This window comes from Ceratotherium simum, chromosome 39 (genome assembly GCF_057802395.1).
Source record: "Ceratotherium simum simum isolate JZ-2026a chromosome 39, ASM5780239v1, whole genome shotgun sequence".
NCBI classification, from domain to species: Eukaryota; Metazoa; Chordata; class Mammalia; order Perissodactyla; family Rhinocerotidae; genus Ceratotherium; species Ceratotherium simum.
Window position 1 is genome coordinate 7758326 of NC_141938.1, and position 25136 is coordinate 7783461.

Here is a 25136-nt window from a genome sequence, read left to right on the forward strand (position 1 = left end):
TTTCTTTTATACTTTTGCCTGAGCTGGCCTTATGACTTGCATTGACCAACAGGAACCAGAGGAAATCAGTTGTGCAAATTCATTTTCAAGAAGCTTCTGGTATACAATGGTTGCTGTTTTCTGCTATGTTTTGGGGTTATCTGTTACACATACCCTGTGGTATACAAGCCTATAAACTGTAGGACCTCAGTCACAAATTGGGGGAGTCTCCAGAACCAGGCTCCACATTGTCAGAGTGAGGGCTTTTTTCAGTGGTCTCTGAGAGAATGGCTATCTCCCTTATGATATCAGATGAGAAAGTCAAGATATGAGCTCTTCTTCCTCTATTTTAGGTCTCTAGGGGAATCAGTAGAGCTGAGGGCTCAGAGGAATAGTTGTAGACAAGATGTAGGTGAGTTATGAGAGGTTAGAATTCCCTGATTCAGCCAGCAGTTATTTCAGTGATTTCCAAAACCACCATTAGAGAGAACCTACCAGCATTTCTCAGATTCCTCCCATTGTCCCCTGAACCTGTTAGGAGGATACTGTGGTGGAAAGGGTGTGTGAAAGTCCCAAAGTGGCTTCCTCTCACTCTATAATAGTGACTCCAACACCACCCAGAGTTCCCAAAGCCCAGGGTGTTGAGTGGTTTTCAGGCGAGGCTGCCATCCCTCCCCCACCATGTCATTTAACTCACTGGAGCAGAGGATTTTGCCTGACTTCCACTTAAGCGAGAGCTGTCCCTCTGAGAAGTGGGAGTGATCCTCCTGCTTGACAGAGGATATGTCTTACAAGGACTTGGATACTCCCTTGGGCAAATGCTGGGTATCATCAACAGAGAAGCAAATGGTAAAAAATTTGGCTTGCAGCATACAGCTTTCACATTGACCTCTTCTCCCAGAAGACCCTGTCAGGGCTGTTTCCTCAGTTCCCAGAGGTGCCATTTATTGGGTTTCCCATTGGCCCTGGTATTGATGGGACCACTTTAGCACCTACTGCTCTGGCCCCTCACTCTTAGCCCCCATCATCCTCTATCACAGCAGCCTTTCTCCTACCTCTTCTCCCTGACTCCTCTGCACTTCTCACGTGAAGGATGGCGTGTGGGTGGGGGACATATCAGAGGAAATTATAGCACCCAGGAAATGTCTTTCTACAGGAGATAGCCTCTGAAATGTAATTCTTTGGTGCAAAAGCCTTGAACTGAGGCCAAATATTATTAGAAACAAGGTGTAGAGCAGGGTCAGTTTTTGTGTGCAAAAGGGGGAGGTGAGATGTTTCACTCTGCTTGTAAACCATTTGACTTCTGATCCATTGAAACATATGTCCTTTCTCGCTCTTACCCCTCCCCCCAATGAAAAATGGAATTGATTACATGCATGGAGTCAATTTTATCATTTTCTCTGTTCTTATCAGTGGCACCCTGCCTTCCACTTCCTCAGTGGTGCCAATGGGGCATTTCCATTGGACACCAGTGGCCTTGACGATTCTAGGGTAGCTCATGAATCACCTATACCTTGTACCGAGGTAATGGCAACGTGAAAGGGTCTGGTGGGGGCTTTAATTCTGCCTCAAATTAAATCTTGTCTCTAGATCAAAATACAGAGTTGTTGGTCAGAAAACATGTTCAGACACCCACGCCCTTCACTGATGATGTTCTTTGTTCATCCTATGGTGACTCATGGTGCACTGGGTTGCAGGTGGTTTTGGAAGGCCATGTGATGAATCCTCAGGCCACAGAGACACATGGCAGAATCTGCTCTCAGGGCTCCTGGAGCTCCTGGCCTCCCACACCTAGGTAGACAGTTACTGGAAATCTCTTGGATCTTGGAATCTACCTTTTCAACTGTAATTTTATGAGATCTAAACATAATCAATTACATCTGATGAAAATACAGTATCCAGGGAATTTTGAAGACAGTATAAAAGATTTAAATGTCTCAATGTTTATACTGCTTGCAATGTTGAAATATTTTGGATATGTTGTATTAAATTAAATGTATTATTAAAATTGATCTGAGTTCATTTTTGGTTTATTGTGGTTACTGAAAATTTTTAAACTCTATATAACACATTATGTTTCTAAACTGCTGCTGGGTGTTATGAAGAGAGGAAAAATGAAATATTGTATTCACTTGACTTTCCCTGGAAGGTGTCTGGAGACTCGTATCTTCTTTCAAGCTCTTATCTCTGGTTTTCCCTTTATTCTTTCAGCAAATTATTAAGTTCTATCCCTGTGCTAGAAAATCAGAAGAGTTAAGTAATGGATACAGAAAACGTCTGATGCCTTGAACATCCAATATTCCTGTGGAAGTAGGTAGATAATAAATCAATGATTAATATCAGTCCCAAAACAGTGTGGGAAAAATCAGGAAGGTAGAAAAATAAGGAGTATCCAACACAGACACACACAGGCACATATACTCTGGGGCAAAAAAGGGAAGTAATAATCATTGGCTATTCCAACTTTGACACAAAAAAATTAGAGAAAGGATGTCAAGATTTTTACAAAAAAAACCACCTCAGAATACGTTTCAAGTATGGAGTAACTTCAAGCAAGTCTTGTTTGGGACCACTCAAATGAAACAGGTCTGGTCTCTCCTCCTCACCTTTGCAGAAGGGAAATACCAAATCACACTTTCGCAAACATCTGTGCATTTTATGAGTCTCCTCAGATATACATCTTCTCAGAGAAGCACCTTTGCATATTATTTATCAACTCATTTGGTTTGCTTTGATTTGTATTCATTTATTCCTCAGATTTCTTTCATGTTCATTTATTCGAGATCTTTCAACCTTATGCGATTTCAAGTTCAATTCTTTTTCTTTAAAATAAATTGCATTCTTTAATAAATCAAAAACAGAAGAGCAACCTAACTGGTAATCTACATGATGGTATTCTAATGACAAACACGGAAACTTGCACAGTTCAATTATCCATAAACCAAACCCAGCCTCACAATAACCCCACAATTGAGAGGTCTAAAATACTATACATAAAGTCTATGCTGTCTGACACAAGGATCTGCTTTCTTTTGGAGAGTTCTTGCATGTCATGGGCAGCATTATGTGTCTTTGTTTACCAGTGTCTTTGTTACCTTTAAGTCACCTATGTTCAAGGGAAAAAACAGCTATTCCCAAGTTGAGATTTTAATACTACAGTTCTCAAACTGGGGACTTTGTGCTGATGAGGCCAACAAATGTGGTTAGATTGGTGGCAATTGTATAGAATTTCTTTGTTATTGTGATACATTTCATACACAATCAATTACATACATCTTAAGTATTCAGTAAATCACTTGAAAATTGCAAATACTTGTGTAATCACCAGCCTAAACAAGATATAGAACATATCCATCTTCCCCAAAAGCCTTCTTGCCCCTTCTAGTCCATTCCCTCTACCTCTTCCACAGACAAGCACTTTCTAATTTCAACAGGTACTAGATATATTATTCTGTATACATTTATTAGGCAGTTTGCTCATCATTTTCTAATCTATAACTTAAGTGATTTTTCTCCATTGTTTAGAGAAAGAAATGAGAAAGATGTTTAAATCTACCACTGGAATTGTTGATTTAGTCTATTTTTCCTTTTTTTCCTATCAAGTATTGTTTTATATATCTCGCAATAATATTATTAGGTGGATTCACATTTCAACTTCTTATATTTTGAAGAATCTGAATCTTTTATCTGAATTAACTCTATCTCTAGAAATGCTTTTTGACTTAAAAGTCTATGTTGTCTGACATTAGGATCAGCCTTCTTTAGAAGAATTTCTGCATATCATGGGCAACATTATGTGTCTTCTGATTACCAGTGTTCCCCTAGTATCTGACATGGAGCCATGCTCACTGGCACCCAGTGATTCTTGACTAACAGACAACCAAGATCCTTCTCAAGATTGTTAATGGATACCTAGATATAGCAAAATAACTAGACCTTAGGTTGCTTGATGTAATACACAGCCCTCCTGGGGATATAATTAAATATCCATTTAGAGACAAAGAAAAACAAAAACAAAAGTGTTCTCGTGCTATAGTTGCTACTACTACATCTTGACACCCAAAGTAGGGACTTTCTATACATCAAAATCGCCACATTTTGAGCATTTTCTCAAAATCTGTATGGAAAACACACCTGCCTAGATGTAAATTTAAAAGTGAATGGGTTAAACATAGAATTACCATAAAATCCAGCAACTTCCCCTGTGAGTTTCACCCAAAAGGAACTTCAAAAAGATATATTCACACCCATATTCATAAGCTGCATTATTCACAGTAGCCAAAAGGTGAAAGCCAGCAAAGTGTCCAGCAATGGACGAATGGATACACAAAATGCGTATACATACAATGGAATATTAATCAGCCTTAGAAAAGAATAAAATTCTGTCACAGGCTAAAACATGGATGAACCCTGAAGACATTCTGGTATGCGAAATAAGCCAGACATAAAGCCAAATAGTGTATGATTCTACTTATACAAGGTAACTAGAGACAGAGACAGAAAGTAGAATGGTGGTTGCCAGGGACTGGGGAAAGAAGCTATGGTGAGTTAGTATTTAATAAGTACCAAGTATCAATTTCAGATGATGAGAAAGTTCTGGAGATGGATGATGGTGATGGTTGCACAACAATATGACTGTACTTACCACCACTGAGCTGCACATTTAAAAAGTTTCAATGAGTAAACTTTATGTGGTATATACTTTACCATAATAAAAAATTGTGAATGGAGAATTATCAGTATTATTTAATGGAACCTCCAAAAATCACAGATCTAGGGGAAAAGAAATTCTAAACTGGCTTGGCTGGAAGTACCTCTCATAGAGACCCAGTTCAATAGAATATCCACGCATACACAGAAGGACCTTAAAGTGCTTGAGACTTTATTAGTAATATTAAATTTATACATCTCAGTCATGTATTCAAAACACATTGTAAATCAACTTGCAAATAAAAAGTTAGATTTTAAAATTACTACTAAATCCAGCTCCTGAATCAAGGAATGTAGTGTTAAAAAACGAGAATAAAAAATCAAACTGCTCTGCCAGCATTTCACAGAATAATACACCTAAGACAAAACAGTAGTTCTAAATGTCCATGTGTTGTATCACTCCTATAGATTCCCACACAGGAAGGTTAATAGTATCATGAGTACAGCTGCCCCAGCCACTCAAAAACAGGAATGTCCTGTTATTTACCAGGCAGGCTCTGGCAGGTGGCTCATACAGGGAGAGCTGCAGACAGATGTCACTGAAGGCCAACGGTTGCAGAGGGAAGGTGGGCTTTGATATAAAGCAGCCAGTGAGAAGTGTTTCAAGTAAGAAGCACGCATAATACAGTGTTCTATTTACCCAGATGAGGGTAGCCCAGTATTTCTGGGAGTCACCCTTGCAGAGATTTCACCTCTAATCTGCATGGTCTAGGGAGGGGTCAAATGGCTCTCCAGAGTAGCCCAGGGACCTGATGCCCCAAGAGTCACCATGGGATGAACACAGCCCATAACTGGTGAAGGGAATGGGCATCTAAACACATTTATTGACCAAGAACTCTTTGCTTTTCTCTAGAAGTGAGATGTGCTATATTGAGGCAGAAGTAAAACCCCAAGCTGTCCCCTTACCTTTTCCATTACCATGAGGAAAGAATGATGAAACTGATTTCATTGATGAAAGCAATTCCATCTTCCCTTAAGGAGTAATGGTGAAAGGTGGTATGTTCCAAGGGGGCAGAAGTTAACTGGTTGAGAAGCTCAAAGAGTGAAATGAAATATCTACTTTCTCTAATTGAACACAAATGCATGGTGACCCTGCTCTACTCCTTACTTCTAATGAAGAACATTCAGCCTCACTTCAAGGCTCTTGTACTAAACAGCCTTTCTGCTGTTACATCTTGTGGAAAAAGACACAGCAGGGACAATAATTTCTTTTGTAAGCTCCCTCTACCCAGGGATCCACAGGCCACCTTTTATGTAAGTAGCAGAAGAGTTAAGGGAGAAAAGTTGGGAGGAAGGCAAGTCAGGGCTATGAGTGAAGAAAAGGCCAGAGCTGCAGTGGTCCCCAAAAGACCAGGGAACACCACCAATGGGAAACCCAATAGATGGCACCACTGGGGGCTGAGGGAGATCATCGGGAGAAGCCATCTGGGATAGAAAAGGCTAACATGAAGCCAGTAAGATCCAGGCAGTGCTGTAGATTAAGCATACCTGTCCCCATCATCATCACTAAGTTTTTTCCACAGCAGGGCAATCAGGCAATCTCCACTGGTGTGTCCTCTTAAGGAGGTGGCCAATATTTATCATATGATAGTGCTTTCAGTTCAGTCTTTGATGATACCTAGCACTTCTCCACAGGGGCATCCATGTCCTTGTCACACATAACTTCTCCCAAAGGGAAGCTCTCCCACTTCTCAGGGTGACCTGTTCCTCTTGCACTTGGACCTGTTTAGAAGCTCCTCTAACTATGGACTTATTTCTGGGTCTCTCTGCCAGTGTGTTGCTCAGAAGTCAAATAATGGCATTACTGTATTCCTAAGACCCAGTACACTTGGTAGGAGAGAAAAAGTTTTAATTCAGAGTTAAATGAAAAACGTCGAAGGATTTTAGGGTAGCAACCAGAATAAAATTAGTGTTTTATAAATTTCAATCAGAAACAGTAAAATCATATGAAAAAAAAATAAGAGCAGAGAGACAAGAAAAATGGGTTAACTACTGAAAAAAATTAGATGCTAGACAAAAATCCAAATTTACTAGTAATTGCATTACAGACTCAATGTTCCAAGTTTAAAAAAAAAATGGATTTTAAAGATTGTATTTAAAAAACTTAGATATTTCAAAATTCCAGATTAAGTATGTATAAAAATACACATTTGAAAACTAAATGCACAGTAAGATTAAGAAATTAAGGAAAACCATGCTGGTATATCTACTGACATACTCATTGAAGAGCTTCCTTAATAAGTAGGACAGCAAGGATCCTTATTTCCCTCTCTCACCCATATCATGAGGAAACATATGGGGAAAGAAATTTCCAATATGGGTTGCAGATATTCTTATGTCTTCACACCCAGCCAGGCCACCATTGTTCCTTTTCTTCCAGAAAGCCACGTCTCTATCAATGTGCCATTCTCATCACCAAAACTGTTGGATATGTAGTTTGATTATTCCCTTCTTCCAAGATATTATGTTATCTTGTCACTATTTCATTAATGTTGGCAGATGATCTAAGATGCTGAAGTCACAGACAAAAGATTTAATTTACTCATGGTATGGCCAGCAGCATGAGCATCAGCATAATTGTACTGGTTACCTTTGCCCCCAAGTCTCTCAAAGATGACAGAAAGGGCCCCCATAGACGTCTGCACATTGGGTTGCATTACAGAAAATGAATGCTAACATTGTGGAACCCGGTTTATTTTAAGTAGTAAGCAAGCTGGCTCTTCAACTTAATGGGAGAGATGATCTCATCTTCCATGGTTCCTCACTGCAAACACACTTATAAGAAATGGCCCAGGGGAAGAGTGATCAGGATCTTGCATACTCTACATATTCAACAAGATGAGTCAGAACAAGACAGATGAAGGTGCATAAGTATTTTGTGTTCAGGATTTCTTAAGCTTCATTTGGACTACCATTATAACGATTTGATTAAACCTCAAGAAAATGTCTGCAAGCAGCTGCAGCCTTGATGGCCATACATGATGTAACCCAAGGCTGGTCAAGCATCAGAACTCTACGAATTTGTATCATTGAGACTGTAACAAGGTTGTGCTGGTCTGTGGTCTGCACTGAAGGTTCACATTTAGGAACTTCCAGTGATGGTATCAAGTACAGCATATTTTGAGGACCAGCTATATTTGCATGAGTCTCTCCATTTTCACAGCACATGGATGGAATGACAAGCACAGAAGCAGGTTACACCAACAGCAGCAGCTGTGGCTTGAGCTAGAAAGATATGGTTCTCATGCCAGGCTGTGGTGATTTGATACAGGGGTGAAAAAGAACATTCACTGTTCTCACCCACTTCCTTCACAGCCTAAGCTTAAAGGTCCTCTACAGCTGATAAGGTGGTTGTTCTCCCACAAAGGCATGAAATCATGGTGTCTCCCAATAGTAGCAAAATCTCACTTTTCCTAAACTCTTCCCTTGTTTGCACCCTGACCTGTTATCCAAAAGGATCAGATGGGAAGAACAAAAGCATTTTTAGACCATATACAGAGACATTATATTCCTCACATTGGCTGGCATGAGGCACTATGGATGGAATCTGTGAGTAGTGAACTGATTCAAGCGGTCACTATCTTCACAATCTTAAACCAGGTCAATAACAAGAAAATCCAGGTAACTAAATCTGGTAATCCCACTATTGACCAGGCTGCAACTTAGAGGTGTAGAAACTACACTGGCGTAGCATTGCTATCAGAGAAAGGAAAGCCATATCATCCCCAAAAATGGTCAGGGCAGAATGGTACATGTTCAAAATACAACTACAGAACTACCCTATATGCTGCATCTATACAGATTTCTTAACATTTAAAGTCTTCACTGTGGTTTCTTACATGCTGTGTTGTAGCAGATTCTGATTGCTTTCGCATACTGCTTAAATTCATGGGGCATCTATTAGTGTGAGTTCTTTTATGTATTTGAGACAAATATGGACACTTGTAGGCTTTTCCACATTCCTCGCATTTGTAAGGCTTCTCTCTATTGTGAGTTTATACATGTTTACTAAGGACTGAGGACCAAATGAAGTCTTTCCTGCATTCCTTACACTGACATGGTTTCTCTCCAGTGCGAATTTTTACATGTTCAGTTACTCTTGAGGAAATACTGTAGGCTTTCCTACAGTGCTTACATTCATATGCTTTCTCTTCTATGTGAGTTCATATATGTATGCAAAATGTTGAGAAATACAAATATGCTTTCCATGTGTCTTACAGTCAAATGGCTGCTTTCCAGTGTGAGTTCTCAAATGTGTACTCAGATATGAGGAAGGAGTAAATAATTTCCCACATTCATATTCAAAGGTTTCTCTCCAGCATGAATACGTACGTGTCTCCGTAGGCTTCTCGAAAAAGTATAGGCTTTCCCGCACTGCTTACATTTATGGGGTTTCTCTCCAGTGTGAATTCTTGCATGTGCAGTTAGGCTTGAGGAAACACTGAAGGCTTTCCCACATTCCATACATTCATAGGGTTTCTCTCCAGTGTGAATTCGTTTATGTTTAGTTAAGTCTGAATTCCTAATGAAGGATTTTTGACATTCATTGCATTCAAAAGGTTTCCCTCCACTGTGAATTCGTTTATGTTCAGTTAAGTCTGACTGCCTAATAAAGGATTTCCCACATTGACTGCACTCATATGGCTTCTCTCCAGTGTGAATTCGTTTATGTTTAGTTAAGTCTGCATTCTTAATGAAGCCTTTCCCACATTCATTGCATTCATAGGGTTTCTCTCCAGTGTGAATTTTTTTATGTTTAGTTAAGTCTGAGTGCCCAATGAAGGCCTTTCCACATTCATTGCATTCATAGGGTTTCTCTCCAGTGTGAATTCGTTTATGTCTAGTTAGGCCTGAATGGCTACTGAAGGCTTTCCCACATTCGTTGCATTCATAGGGTTTCTCTCCAGTGTGAATACGTTTATGTTCAGTTAAGACTGAACGCCTAATGAAGGCTTTCCCACATTCACTGCATTCATAGGGTTTCACTCCAATATGAATTCGTTTATGTTTTGTTAAGTCTGAATTCCTAATGAAGCTTTTCCCACATTCATTGCATTCATAGGGTTTCTCTCCAGTGTGAATCTGTTTATGTTTAGTCAAGTCTGAATGCCTAGTAAAGCCTTTCCCACATTCCTTACATTTATAGGGTTTCTCTACAGCATGAATTCTTATGTGTTGACTTAGATTTGACATAGAGGTGAAGGCTTTTCCGCATTTCTTACATTCATATGGTTTCTCTCCAGTGTGTGTATGCATGTGAGTGATAAAGCAATAAGAACTGGCAAATGCTTTCCCACACACAGTACACTCAAAAGGCTTCTCTCCAGTATGAGTTTTTATATGATTAGTAAGACTTGAGGATGCAGTGTAGGCTTTCCCACATTTCTTACATTCATAGGGTTTTATTCCAGTGTGAATTCGAATGTGAATATTAAGGTATGAGGACCGTCTAAAGGACTTTCCACACTTCATACATACAAAGGGTCTCTCTCCAGTATGAGATTTTATATATTTAGCAAGGTAAGAAGAATTAATGAAGGCTTTCCCACTTTCCTTACATTTATAGCGTTTCTTTCCAGTGTGGATTCCCATGTGAACTTTAAAGTACGCAGAATACCGAAAAATTTTCCCACATTCCTTACATTCATAACGTTTCTTAGCAGTGTGAGTTTGTACACGTACACCAAGGCTTGTGGAGTGAATAAAAGCTGTCCCATATTCCTTCCCTTCATAGAGTTTTTCTTTATTGTGACTTCTCATTTGTGCCGGAAAGTAAGACTGATTAACAAAGGCTTTCCCACTGTCACTGCAGTCAAAAGCTTTCTGTAGCATGCTATTTTTCCAAGACACAATATTTGGAGTCAGGTTGATGGCATTTCCCCACTGATTAAATACAGAAAGTTTCTCTCTAGTAGAGAATTTCTTCTGCAGTGTAAGGAAGCTTTTTCCATACTGATTACCTTCATAAGTGTTCTCTCCATTTTGAGTTCTCCTGTGTGTCTTAAGGCATGATTGTTCCCTCAAGTCTCTTCCGAATTCCTTACACTCACAGAGTTCCCATCCATTGTGGATTCTTTCCTGTGGATGAATAAGGATTAAAAGATTTCCAAGGATCAGTAATTGATCTTACCCATCTCAAAATAGAAATATCAGTATGATGATTAGACTTTTACAATTTCCATTACATTCATACAATTTCCTACCCTGTTGGTTTCTTTCAAGTTGAATGATGGAATCCTTCTGCTCAAATGATTTGCAATCTACTCTGATCTTAAAAGATTCCTAATCAGTTCTGGGAATTTTTTTTAAAAACCCAATGTCTACATATTTGGGAATGAGTAGTTGTGTTAATTGTGAACACAAGTTAGATTTTCCCCAAATTCATCATATTCACAATATCTCATCAGAGACATTGCTCTCTATGGGTGAATGCCATTTATCTCAACTATCTCTCTACGGGTGAATGCCATTTATCTCAACTATCACTTGTACTTATCTTCTATCGAATGGAATTCCAATCTTTTCAAAATGTGGAAAATAGGAAATACCTCTTTTCAAACTTACTGATCTTACCGTTTCTATCCTACTGGATGTTTTTTCCCCTAAAATATCCTGCAGACAATCTGCTGAGTCCTTGTTTTTAAGAAGCATTTCCGATTCTAAAGTAAAAGAGAATAACACATGTAAAATTTGCAAAAAGAAATGGTAGGTTAAAGGAATTAAACGAGAGAAGGCCCATTTGAATTGTTTACAAATTAAATATGGTAGAAAGAGAAAAAGCATGACAGATTTGAGTAGTTTTACTAGGTTAACAATTTAACAATGATAAGGATGTGGAGTGAAAATCAAGCAGTTCATGAAAAAACGATTCTATGACAATTAAACATGATGGGAAAAGAGACAGAATATTATCAGGAAAAGAAAGTAAGCAAGCTCCAGACTAAGAGCATACATCAAAAAAATAAAGAATTAAAAAAAAAAAAGAAGGTCAGTTTGTGAAATCATAGGAAATTTTAGGCAACATACAGTAAGAAGGTATGTGAAGACATCCCAAAGAGTCAGAGACCAATGACATTAGCCATCTGAGAAAAAGCACATCTTAAGAAGTTTCCTCATTATTACTCCAAACATGGTGAAATTTTCATTGACCAAAAAAGATCTTCACAATCACTCACCTTGGAAGACTCCTCTCTCCACTGTCCTCAACTCTTCTTCTTCCAACAAACAAATCAGGTTGGGTTTGAACAACTGATACCCTGCCCACAAGAAAAGATATATTAATGGACAAAGCTCCTACAAAAGATGAGAAACACTTCTAAGAATCAAGATCTATATTTCTAATGAATATACTAAACATATTACAAATCAGATAAAAATGTAAACATCCTCTTTGTGTATCCCAAAGAGATCGTTTATCTCTGGCCCCTGAAGTCAAGTTCAGATGTACAGATACACATTTACAAAGCGTTAAGACTTTCACTGAAAGAGGAAATAACGTGCAAAAACAGATTTTCATTCTCAGGGAGAAACCACTACACCAGTGGTTGTCAGACTCTGGTGTCCATCAGAATCATGTCTAGTATTTCTTAAAACACAGATGATTGGGCCCCAGTGCCAGAGTTTCATTTAGTATGTCAAAGTAGAATCTGAGAATGCATGTTTCTAACACAGTTATGGTGCTGCTTTAGTCCTAGAATCACATTTTTATAGCAATCATGCTGAATTAAAACCCATTACTGCAGACACTATGTGTCTGCTATGTGTTATAGCACATATAACACTATGTGTTATTTGTCATTGAATTCAGATTTGACACCACCCATCCTGGAACACAGTAAATATGTAATATTTACCTGTTCCATAAGAGGCTATAGGAATGATGGCAGCCTTACCTACTGCTGTCAGGTTCTTGTAGTTCTCCAGCATCACATCTCTGTATAGGTTTCTCTGAGTTAGGTCCAGTAAAGTCCACTCCTCCTGGGTGAAGTTCACAGCCACATCGTCAAAGGTCACGGAATCCTAAACCACCACACAAAAGCTGGCTTCAGTAAAGTAACATCTCCATCAATGTTCACTGAGGAATGAAGACGGGAGACCCAAGGGCAATAGAGGGTCTTAAGGTCTCTCATCATCTCCCCCAGGGTGCAATCGTCCTAAGTACTCTTCTAACTACACTCACGTACAGTTGATATCCTCCAGTTATGGCTTTAATGGAACCTCTAACACATGAAGTTATCTCACCACAACTACACCAAAAGCTCTTCTCATGTTATTGCCCTCTCTCAGGACACTCCTGAAATTGCAAACACTTGTAAATGCTCATGAATAAACAAGTTCTTCTGAGAAATGCACACTCTCATCTTCCTCATCATCTGTCAGCACACCTAGCAATATTAAAGTTACGCAGCTACCATCATCAGAGTCAGTACTAGGTAGCAACAACTGAAATACTCAGATTATTTAAGGTAATACACCAACAATATAAGGCTCAAATTTGTGAGGAAATTCAACAGGAACTCCATCCTTGACTGGCTTTATTTCTTTAAGAATCTCTGGAGACAGGTCTACTTAGAAGGAAATGTGTCTGTTTGGTGGATGTAGTACGTCATTTAGTAGAATACGCTTTCTTCTCACCTGGGAACAATTTGTCAAACAGTCAGTCACCATCCTTTCTGACTCCATCTATTCCTCAGGAAGGCAGAAAGGGTTTGTAGAAAGAAGACCTAGGAGAAAAGAAAGAAGGCATGAGGCCCCAGAGATGACCATACTTCCCACATTCACCTGCCTAGAAATCATCCCTTTATAGCTTGAAATTTCCAAATAACCCTGCACACTCAAGAAGATCCAAACTACTGCCATAAAATGACAAGAGTAGTCCTGTCTCACCTGGAGCCAGAAAAGGGGATTGTGAGCCATGCAGCCCATCAGGAAAAGAGTAGTAGTTTCACTTACAGGTAAAGAAACCTAAGCTGTGAGTAATTTGACTCATCTGTCAAAGCAATAAAATCCATGAATGAGATTGTTGATGCAAATAATCAATAATCAATCTATAAATCAAAATTGTGGTGAGTTTATTATGAGCCAGATCTGAGGACCAGCCCGGGGCCTTCCTTCACCAAGCAAGGAAGGGCACCAAAGAAGTGGGGTGTACAGAGTGGTTATATAGCATCTTGGAACAAAAAGCATACATCAAATATGACAGGAATCTCCCTTTTACAACTGTCACGAGATACCTAGCTAGCACAGCAAATCGGTGGTCAACAGGTCAGTGGTCACAAGGTGAGCACAGCAGGTCAGTAATTAATCTTTAGTTCCCAGGAAGAGATGCTTATCCTTAAAGAAATGCTAACATGGGGGGAAATTACATCCCTATCTTTAGGGGTATCATTCTTATCTTTGGGACACAGTAAATATTTAAAGCAGATATACAATGCATGCTCAACAGGCCTTTTGGAAAAACAAGGTCAGGCCAAAACCAAATGGCTTCCTCATATACTCCAATATATCCTATTGCTTTTTATTTATTTATTTATTTTTTGTGAGGGAGATCAGCCCTGAGCTAACATCTGTGCTAATCCTCCTCTTTTTGCTGAGGAAGACCGGCTCTAAGCTAACATCTATTGCCAATCCTCCTCCTTTTTTTCCCCAAAGCCCCAGTAGATAGTTGTATGTCATAGCTGCACATCCTTCTAGTTGCTGTATGTGGGACGCGGTCTCAGCATGGCCAGAGAAGCAGTGCATCGGTGTGCGCCCGGGATCCGAACCCGGGCCGCCAGTAGCAGAGCATGCGCACTTAACCGCAAAGCCACCGGGCCAGCCCCCTTACTGCTTTTGATTTATCAAAATTATGCAGCAACTCTACCTAATGCACACATACTAGGAAGCTGACTTAGAGAACAGCATTCTCTGGCCCACTTCAGCTCCTCCTATATGAACCAGCAGCATGACTGCTCAGGCCCAGACCAAAGGACTCTACATTGTACAGGGAGAACCTAAAGCAGTCTCTGAAAAAGGACATTAACAAGGACTTACCATGGGACAAATCATAGGCCATCGTCCTGCAAGATCGATGGTAAAATCTGCCTGAACACTCCTTTCCTTGAACCAAGATTATTTCAGGATAGCTTATAAATAAAAGTGGATAGGGCTATCTCCATCCCTTGGAGATTGGGTTATCTAAAGTCCTGCACCATATCAATCATTAATCAATGGATATTATTTGTCATCCAATATGATAAATTAGCTCTTTCTATGCAGATGACATAGCTGAAACCTAGTAAAACAGTATGCTGTATAACTAGAGTATCAGCAACATCAACTGCCATTTACCAAGGACCATTATCTACCAGATACCTCACTAGAAGTTTGTAGCTCACTTTTATATTTTGAACAATTTGAATATTTGAATCTACTGTTTCAACTGTAAATTTTGTATGATCTAAACACAAATCAAATATATCTGATAAAAAACCCAGTGTCCAGTGAATTTTGAACACTTTGAATGAAAAAAATAATGTAAAACATCTCCATTTTTTAATACTGATTACATGCTTAGTAGTAGTTTAGTATATACGGGGTAAAATAAAATACATTCTTTTTTGTGTGTGTGTGAGGAAGATCGGCCCTGAGCTAACATCTGCCAATCCTCTCTTTTCTGCTGAGGAAGACTGGCCCTGGGCTAACATTCATGCCCATCTTCCTCCACTCTATATGGGATGCCATCACAGCATGGCTTGACAAGCAGTGCGTCGGTGCACACCTGGGATCCGAACCAGCGAACACCGGGCCGCTGCAGCGAAGCATGTGCACTTAACCTCTTGCACCACCAGGCCAGCCCCTAAAATACATTCTTACAAATAATCTCACTTTTTTCACTTTTGTTTATCATAGGTACTGAAAATATTTTCATTATATGTACAATCTACATGCTATATTTGTATAGAACAGCACTGGTGTAGACTGCTGCTAGGCATACGAAGGGAAGAAAAACAAAATGTTTTACTCAGTCAACACCTGTGAGCTTCCCTTGACGGGTGTTTGGAGAAGCTTGAAGCTCTGGGCCTCCTTTTAAGTTCTTATTGCTGGTTTATTCCTTTATTCTTTCAGTAAGTAATGAAGCAGTTATGTCTCTCTGCTAAGGCACTCAGTTGAGAGCAGTAACGTATACAGAAAACATCCTAGGCATTAAAGATCCAACATTCCTAATGGAGAATATAGACAATAATAATGGATATATAAATTCATAACTCATAGGGGAAAACAAGCTTGTAAGAAAATGAAGCGTGTCTCTGACTGCCATACACACATACACAAAGCACACATATTCTGTTGATTCATGGGCAAGGTAATAGAAGAAAAGGGAAATAATCATTGGTTCTTCCACATTTGATCCAAAAGATTAGAAAAAGTATGTCAAAATTTTTACAAAAAAACTCAGAATACCTTCAAGTACTGGAAAGCCCCCTCAGGTCTTGCTTGGAAACACTCAAGTCAAATAGGTCTGCGCTCTCCCCTTGCCTTAGAAAAGGGGCCACACCACATCATACTTTGTCCACTATTTGTCTATTTTATGAGTCTTTTCAGCCAGCCACCTTATCAGTTCCATCTTCCACCGAATTAGCTTTTATGATTATTCATTTCTTCCATAGACTTCCTTCATGTTTGTCTTTTAACATTCTGTATTTAAAGGTTAAGTTTCTTTTCTTAAAAATCAATAACCTTCAATAAATTAAACACAATAGGTCAAATGCTGATCTACAAAATGGTACTTGAATGATGACAACCACTGGAAGTTCCACAGTTCATTATCCATGAACCAAATTCACCCTCACAACCCCACAGTCCTTATTCTACAGTTCAGAAGACTAAAACACAAAAACACATATGGTCAGAAAAACCGTGTGTCTACACTCACAGCTTAACTGTACTTACTACCAGGGGTTTCAATCTGGGGGTCCTTTTACTGAATAGGCCCATGAATGTGTTTAGTCAGGTGGTGTCTACATAGAATGTTTTACTTTTCTTTTTAATTTGTAATTGAGATATAAGTAACATACAATCAAAGTCAGAGATCCTAAGTATGTAGTCGATGAATTTTGTCAACTGCATATATTCGTGTAATCACCGGTCTAAATATACAGAACATACGTAACCTCCTTAGAAAGCCTTCTTGTCCCTTCCAGTCCATTCCTTACTCACTGCTCCCAGACAAGCACTTTCTGAGTTCAATCAGTTAATATATACACTATTCTATGTAAGTATATAAGGCAGTTCACACATTGTTTTTAAAATAAATGTCTCAATTGATTTTTCTCTATTGTTTAGTGAAATGATATGGGTGAAATACATTAAAATCTCCCACTAGAATTGTGGACTTGTCTACTTCTTCTACTTCAAGCAGTGCTTTATATATCTGCAACAATATTATAGAGTTGATACATATTTGAATTTTTATATTTTTGAGGAAACAATCTTTTATCATAAGGATCTCTGTAGCTGTAGTAATGCTTTTTGACAATGTTGACTTACATCAGGATCAGCTTTCTCTTGGAGAGGTGTTTTGTTTTGTTTTGTTTGGCATATCATGGGTAGCATTATGCCTGTTTTGGATGCCAATGCTTGCACTACAAGGAGTGCAGAGCCTGGCTCACTGAAGACACCCAGTGATTGGTGATCAAGAGACAATGAAGAACCTTCACACCACTCTTCAAGAGAATCTAGATTATAGCTAAATAACTGTTCATAACACAACATACATCTCAGTTTTCACAAATGTATTTAATTACCTTAAGAATGTAAGGGTGGGAGGCACACCATCTTCTGAGCACTCATCCACCAGCCTTGGCTTACCTGCACACCAGTCAGTTGATTCCTATGGCCTCCTTAAATGGATACTTAGTGCTCTAGGTCTTGCACACATAGTGCCACCCCAATTCACTCCACATCTACCCACCAGTCACGGTTTGTCTGCATTCTAGAGGGTTGCTTCCTGCTTGCCCTCTGACTGCTGACTAGGTCTGGCCCTGGCAATCAAGAAACTTCTTCACCACCCAACGGACTGCCATGACACCTTCTCCTACAAGGTCTGAAGTCAAGTCTTGGGGAGAGGGCCGCCCTATAAGTTTGGCCTTTCTTAGGTTTTCTCCATCAACTCTATGATATCCATTAGAATTCTCCTTACATCTTCATAATACATTTCTCCTGTTTAAATCAAAGTATGATTTCTGCCTCTTGATTTCATGCAGACTTATACAGAATTGAAAAGGACAGTGGTCCATGCAGACAAATGAGTAAAGATGAGATTTGGGGATAGGTTTGGTCAAGCCTTTGAACTGCAGCAAGAGCTGAGCTCCTTGCAAATGGGAAAGACACTCATAGAGTCACAACAGTCAAGCTAGCACCTGGTTGATTGTGATACAGAGCCAGCTGAAGCACTTGCCTTGGGAGACCAGGTGAATGCTACACTTAACAATTACAGCAATAATGATGATTATAATGGTTGTGATGAGAGATGGATTCTTTTGAGTGTAGTTGCCCAGAAAACAAGCTCAGATCTACTATCTTGGAGCTCAAGTCAAATTCTGGGACCTCAAAGATTCCATGACAGCTCTTAAAAACTCACCTTTTCTGATCAGAGAGGGAAGACACTGCTGAAAATTAAAGGTAAAATTTAATTGTTCAACCATAGTTAAATTCAGTCTCACATAGTTGTTAATGTGAAATTGAGGGGACTGATCAGGGAAGACAGAGGAAACTTGAAATGGGAACATTTAGTGGGACCCAGATGAAACTTAAAATCTTGAACACTCAAGACACTCTAATCCTCCCTTACCATGAAGTAAGTAGCTTGCCCTTTGCTTTCTGAGGATAGTCTTCCTCTGCCTGACAACTCTGTGATAATCTCACTCCGAGCACAGACCTTGTACGGAATTCTCATTCTCAAGACAGAGCACCATCACCTACTGTTGATTCTAGACTCAAAACTAGTGCAAAATCAAAGGGAACGGGTAGAAAACACAAGGCAGGAGATAACAGCTTGCATACAAAATAAATCCAACTCTGTAAATATGTACCCGAAGAAACCAGGGAACATGAAAGCTCCTAAGAGATCAAGCTTAGGCAATTACAGTGACTACAAATAAACTGTATGGTAGGTTGCAAAGGCTCCTTCAACACAAACTGCAGTTGCACTACCTCCTCTCCCTCAGTCCATGTCTATACCTTTCCATGATAGTCCTTATATCCAGCTGACTGAGACAAAAGTCTGGTTTACAGATGAGTCTGCGTAGTAAGCTAGTACCACCTGGAGGTGTAGAGTTGTGAAGCTCTATATCCTCACTCAAAGGATCACCCTGAAAGATAGTAGTAACTACAAATCTTCCCAGTGGCAGAACTTCAAGCAGTATATTTGGCTGTCCACTGGGTATACAGTAAGAAATGGCCATATGTATGGATACATACTAATTCATGAACAGTTGATAATCCTTTGGCTAAATACTCAAATACATGGATGGAACAAGATCGGAAGGTTGATGGCAAAGAAGTAGGGGAAAAAGTATATGAATGGACATCTCTGAATGGACAAAGACTATGAAGTTATTTGTGCCCCTATGTGAATGTCCACCAAAGGCAATCCACTAAAAATAAGACCATTAATAATCAGGTGGACAAAATGACACAGTCTGTAGGTGTCAGTTACTTTCCCCAGCCACCCCAGTGCTTGCTCAATGGGCCCATGATCAAAGTGGCCATGGTAGTAGGGATAAAGCCTACACATGAGTTCAACAGTAGGAACTTCTTTCCAAGGATGACCCAGCTAACACTACTGCTGTGTGCCTAATATGCTAAAAGCAGAAATGAACACTGAGTGTCCAGTATGGCACCATTCCCTGGAGTGGACCAGTAGCCAACTGGTGGCAGGGTAATTATACTGGATTTCCTCTGTCACGGAGGCAGCAAAGATTCATCCTCACTGGAATAGATTCATGTTCTGAATATGGATTTGCCTTTCTGCTAGTCCTGTTTCTGCTTGTACCACCATCCATGGACTTGCAAAATGCTTTACCTATAGTCATGGCATTCACACACCATGTTTCTAATCAAGAAACAAACTTCATTACGAAGTGCAACAATGGGAGCATGTTCAAGGAATCAACTGGTCTGGTCTTATCACATATCCCCATCACTCAAAAGGAGTTGATATAAATGAAAGGTGGAATTGCTCAGCGAAAATCCCAATTCAAGCACTAATTGGGAAACAACCCTAGGAAAGAATGATATTCTGTCTCACAGGACACAGTATAAGCTTTGAGTCACATAGCCTTACATGGTATTCTCTGCCCGTAGCCAGAATACATGGGTCCAGGAATTGATGGGTAAATGTGGGAAGGGCTCCTCGACAGAACTGTTGCTTCAATCTCAGCAATTTAGAGGACTTCAGGTTGAGAGAACTTACTCTCCAACATAGAATGCTTCCTGGAGGGGGCACAATTATGGTTCCACCAAAATGGAAGATGAGATTGCCTCCTGGCCATTTTGGGTTTCATATAAGACTAAACCAGAGGCTAAAAAAGGGGGTTCATCTACTGCCTGGAGCAATTGTTCTCTATTACCAAAGGGTAATTGGGTTACTGTGATAAAACTGAAGCAAGGAGGATGAACCTAGAACCTCCTAGGAGTTGCATACTCCACAGAAAAAGTTAATAGAAAATAACTGAAAAAAAAGCAGGACAATGAAGGACTTGGACTCTTTGAGAATAAAGGTTTAGGTCGCTCCACCAGATAACACAACTCAGACCAGCTAAGGTTCTCATTGAGGGCAAGGGAACTGTGGAACTGGATGTTGAAGAAGTAATCCAAGGATATCAATCACAATCTCCAGGCCAATAAACTAATATTCACTTCTATCTCCTTCCCATTTTTATTTTTTACTCTTTATTTTTTTTTTGGCTGAGGAAGATTAGCCCTGAGCTAACATCTGTGCCAGTCTTCCTCCACTTTATATGTGGGTCCCCACCACAGTGTGGCTGACTAGTGGTGTAGGTCTGCACCCAGGATCCAACCCCGTGAACCTGGGCCATGGAAGCAGAACGCACTGAACTTAACCACTATGCCATAGTGCCAGCCTCACATTTTTATTTTATATATAAGTTATTAGTGGTTAACATTACAATTTAGTCTTTGGGAAAGAGAATATTCAGTGTGACTGTGACAAAATTTGAGGAATTCAATTTTTTCACTATGTCTCAATCAACCACTGAAGCTCTGACTAAGTGCAATATGTTCTCTAGTAAATCAACAGACGAAGGGATAACTTCATTTAGTAATTAAAATTCTCTCAATTTTACCTTCTATAAAACTCTCAAGTCATTTCATTTATTTTCTATTCCATAATAATCGTCCAGTTGCAGGTTACCACCATTGTGTTTTAAAACTTATTCATCATAAGCCTCTATGCTGACTCCGTGCCTTAATGCTCACATTTCCTAAAACCATTCTCAAACTAGGAGCTTGTGCAATCTACTTAAACTGTAAGTAGATTCAAATTACTCCCTTTCTTAAAACATTTCATAAGTTTCCTATGGCCTTAGAACATAGTTCAGAGTACGTAACTCCCCTGGGTCCCACCCTCACTCTCCAATTACCTCCCACCATTTTCTGGTTCTGCTCTGCTTCAGCCAACCCTCTTTCCTCAGCTTAGGAAATACACTAAGCTCTCAACTGCTCTGGTACTTTGCTCATGAAGTTCCCTTCATCTGAAATGTTTTCATTGACTCTACACCTCCTCACCCTAGCCAATGACCTGATTAGCTAAATCATATCCATGCTTTCATTCTCAAATGAAATATCAACCCCTCCCAATACATCTTCTCCCCTCATATTAAGCCATTATTATGTCCAGATAACAAACTTGCCAGATTTCCTCTATTTCCTGTATTTTTTTGTATGTGGGTTGCTGCCACAGCACAGTTGACAAGTGGTGCAAGTTTGCACCTGGGTTCCAAACCTGTGAACCTGGGCCGCCAAACTTAACAACTACGTTACAGGGCCGGTCCCTACTATCTCTGTTTTGATGGCCATTGTTTCCTTGTCCCTGGCATACAGTGTAGCTCATTAGAGTAATTCAATGATCATTTATAGATTGTCAGAGAACTGTCATTCACCACAAAAATGTTACAGGGGGAATATGCACAAACTGAAGTCACAAAAAAATAGAACTACAAAAATTAGACAGGAAGCATATAAAATGCTGTGAACAATATAAGCCAAAATACTGTACTTCTGAAAATGTATTTGAGCAGTCTTACTCAAGAAGAAAGTGGACCAGATATTCTTTTTGAAAACAAGCACCTTGGAGTTAAAACTAAAATTTGGAGGCCGGCCCCGCAGCGTAGCAGTTAAGTGCCCATGCTCCGTTGCTGGCGGCCCGGGTTCGGATCCTGGGTGCGCACCGACGCACCGCTCATCAATCTATGCTAGGGCAGCATCCCATATAAAGTAGAGGAAGATGGGCACGGATGTTAGCCCAGGACCAGTCTTCCACAACAAAAAGAGGAGGATTGGCATGGATGTTAGCTCAGGGCTGATCTTCCTCACACACACACAAAAAAGGTAACAAACAACCAATAAAAAAAAACACTAAAATTTGTTCCTTATGTTTCTCCAGAATGATTTTTAAACATGTTTTGAAGTTGATCCAGCAACTACTTGGGAAAACTGGACAACCACATGCAAAAGAATACAACTGGACCACTATCTTGCACCATAAACAAAAATTAACTCAAAATGGATTAGACTTGAATGTAAGACTTGAAACCATAAAACTTCTAGAAGAAAACATAGGCAGTAGGCTCTTTGACATTGGTCTTGGAGATGATTTTTTGGAAGTGGGACTACATCAAACTAAAAAACTTCTGCACAGGAAAGGAAACTATCAACAAAATGAAAAGGCAACCTACAGAATGGGATAAAATTTCTGCAAATCAAATATCTGCTAAGGGGTTAATATCCAAAATATATAAAGAACTCATACAACTCAAGAGCAAAAAAATAAACAATGTGAATAAAAAATGGGCAGAGGATCTGAATAGACATTTTTCCAAAGAAGACTTACATATGGCCAACAGGTACATGAAAAGGTGCTCAACATTACTGATCATAAGGGAAATGCAAATCAAAACCACAATGAGCTGTCACCTCACACCTGATGGATGAATGGATAAAGAAAAGGTGGTATATACACACAGAGGTATATTATTCAGCCATGAAACAGAAGGAAATTTTGGCATTTGCAATAACATGGATGGAACTTGATGGTATTATGCTAAATGAAATAAGTCAGACAGAGAAAGAAATACCATATGATCTTACTTATACGTGGAACTCAAACAAACAAAAAAACCAAAACTCTTGGATACAATGAACAGATGAGTAGACATCAGAAGCGGGGGTGGGAGAAATGGGCAAAGGTGGTCAAAAAGTACAAACTTCCAGTTGTAACATAAATAAGTCCCGGGTACATGTAATGTACAGGAGAGTGACTATAATTAATAATACTGTATTGTTTTTGAAAATGGCTAAGAGAGTAGATCTTAAAAGTTCCCACCACAAGGAAAAAAAAATTTGTAACTATTTGTGGTGATGGATGTTAACTAGACTTACTGTGGTGATCATTTCCAAATATATACAAATATTGAATCATTACGCTGTATACCTGAAACTAATATAATGTTGTATGTCAATTATATCTGAATTAAAAAATTAAAGAAATATCAAAACGTGTGACTTTCTAAAAGAATGTGTGACTCTTCAAAAAGTCAATATAATGGAGAAACAACAGCCAATGCTCTAGGTTAAAAGACACTAAAAGACATAAGAAATTGCCATATATAAAACCTGAGTGCATCCTAGATCCAAAAACACCCAAAAGCGTAAGGATTTTAGTTTTTACACAAAGTTGATAGCAGATGACATTATTATTTTAAATTTTCTTGGGGGAAGTAATAGTATTGTGGTTTTATTAGCACAATGTCTTTATTTTTAAGAGATGCATTACCAAGTATTTAAAGGTCATGTATCATGTCTGCCATTTATTTTCAACTTACACTCTGAAATAGTTCACCAAAAAATGGATACTTATTTATCTAGAGAGCAAACATGCAAAATGCTAAAGATGGGTGAATCTACTTCAATGGACATTCATTGTACTGGCTGTTCACACTTTATTTAGGTTTAAGATATTTCATGAAAGATATTTAAAAACAAAAAATTTGGGAAAAATTATACTTAGTCCAAACATCCTGTTTATGGGAAGCTAATTATTCTAAACAAAGGGCAAAAAAAGCCTCCATCCGTTTTTCTTGGAGGTCCATGTTTTGAAGTTTTGTGGGGACGTACAGGCTTAGGAAATTCAGATAGACAGGTGAGTATTCCTGTTTCTCTTTAGTAGACAGGCTTAAGGTCCACCTACGCTTACATGTCTATACAGAAATAAGCACACCACAAACATTTAAGAAAATATATCACATTTCTACCTGAATATAACGTGTCAAAAAGTAATAAAGAACACGCAAAGACAAAGCCAGATTCTCAGATGAAACACTCTTTCGCATACAAAAGGGAACAGAGGCCCTTCTGAACCAGCTTTCCCCCGGGGCTCACCGGACACGCCGGAATCGCCAGGTCAGTGAGGACGCGCGCACACGGACCCGAGTCAACCCACTCGAAAGGCGGGAATCCTCTTCCCCCTGGAGAAAAGTCACAGAGGTTGCTGTGGAGCCTCTGGGGGGAGCATAGTGGATGAAACGACCCCACAGAAGCGCCCTCACCGCATATCCGATCCGGCTCCTCCCGGGAACGACGGCCCGAGCGGCCTCCAGGACCCGGCCGTGCCGGGCGGCCCCGCGGCCCCGGGAAGCGAGCGGCGCGCACCGGGCCTCACTCAGCAGGCCCCCGGCGGCCAGGCCAGACCCGTCCTGTGACTCCTTGTTCCACCCGCTTCCCTCCCCTTCACGCCGGCCTCACCCAGCCCACTCTGCGTCGGACCACAAGCAGCATTAAGCGCGACCCAGCAGCGGCGAAGACTGTAGCGAATTGTGACGTCACTTCCGCTTCCTGTCTGGGCTGCGAAGGGGCGGGGCTACGGTGTGGGAGCGGAAGCGCACGTTCAGCCGTTTCAGAGAAATTGTGGTTTCCTCCGGCGTGGGTGCGGATGGGTCCCGAGTCGTCTGGGCGCGGGCAGGCCCAGGGACAAGGGTGACGCTCGAAGCAGCCCTATGGGCAGAGCTGCGGGCGGAGGGCGTGGCCTATCCCTGGGGGCGGGGCTGAAGGTGGGACGGGACCAGTGAGTATTTGGATTCTTGAATATTCAAGCCCGAAGGGCGAGACTGCGGGTAGGGACCCAGCCCACAGCGAGCACATCAAAAGATTTTCTACCTGCCTTTCCCCTC

At 40.0% G+C, this 25136-nt stretch overlaps 1 protein-coding gene across 1 annotated transcript; it reads right to left on the reverse strand.

Annotated features, from left to right (window-relative positions):
• Positions 1–4840: 4840 nt before the first annotated feature.
• Positions 4841–24434, reverse strand: LOC101398652 (uncharacterized). Its single transcript, XM_087425543.1, is given in 6 exon segments — positions 4841–8988; positions 8991–10767; positions 11263–11348; positions 11865–11945; positions 12582–12708; positions 24349–24434. Coding segments are annotated over 5 exon segments (2124 nt in total). The 5' UTR covers positions 12616–12708; positions 24349–24434; the 3' UTR covers positions 4841–8842.
• Positions 24435–25136: the final 702 nt, after the last annotated feature.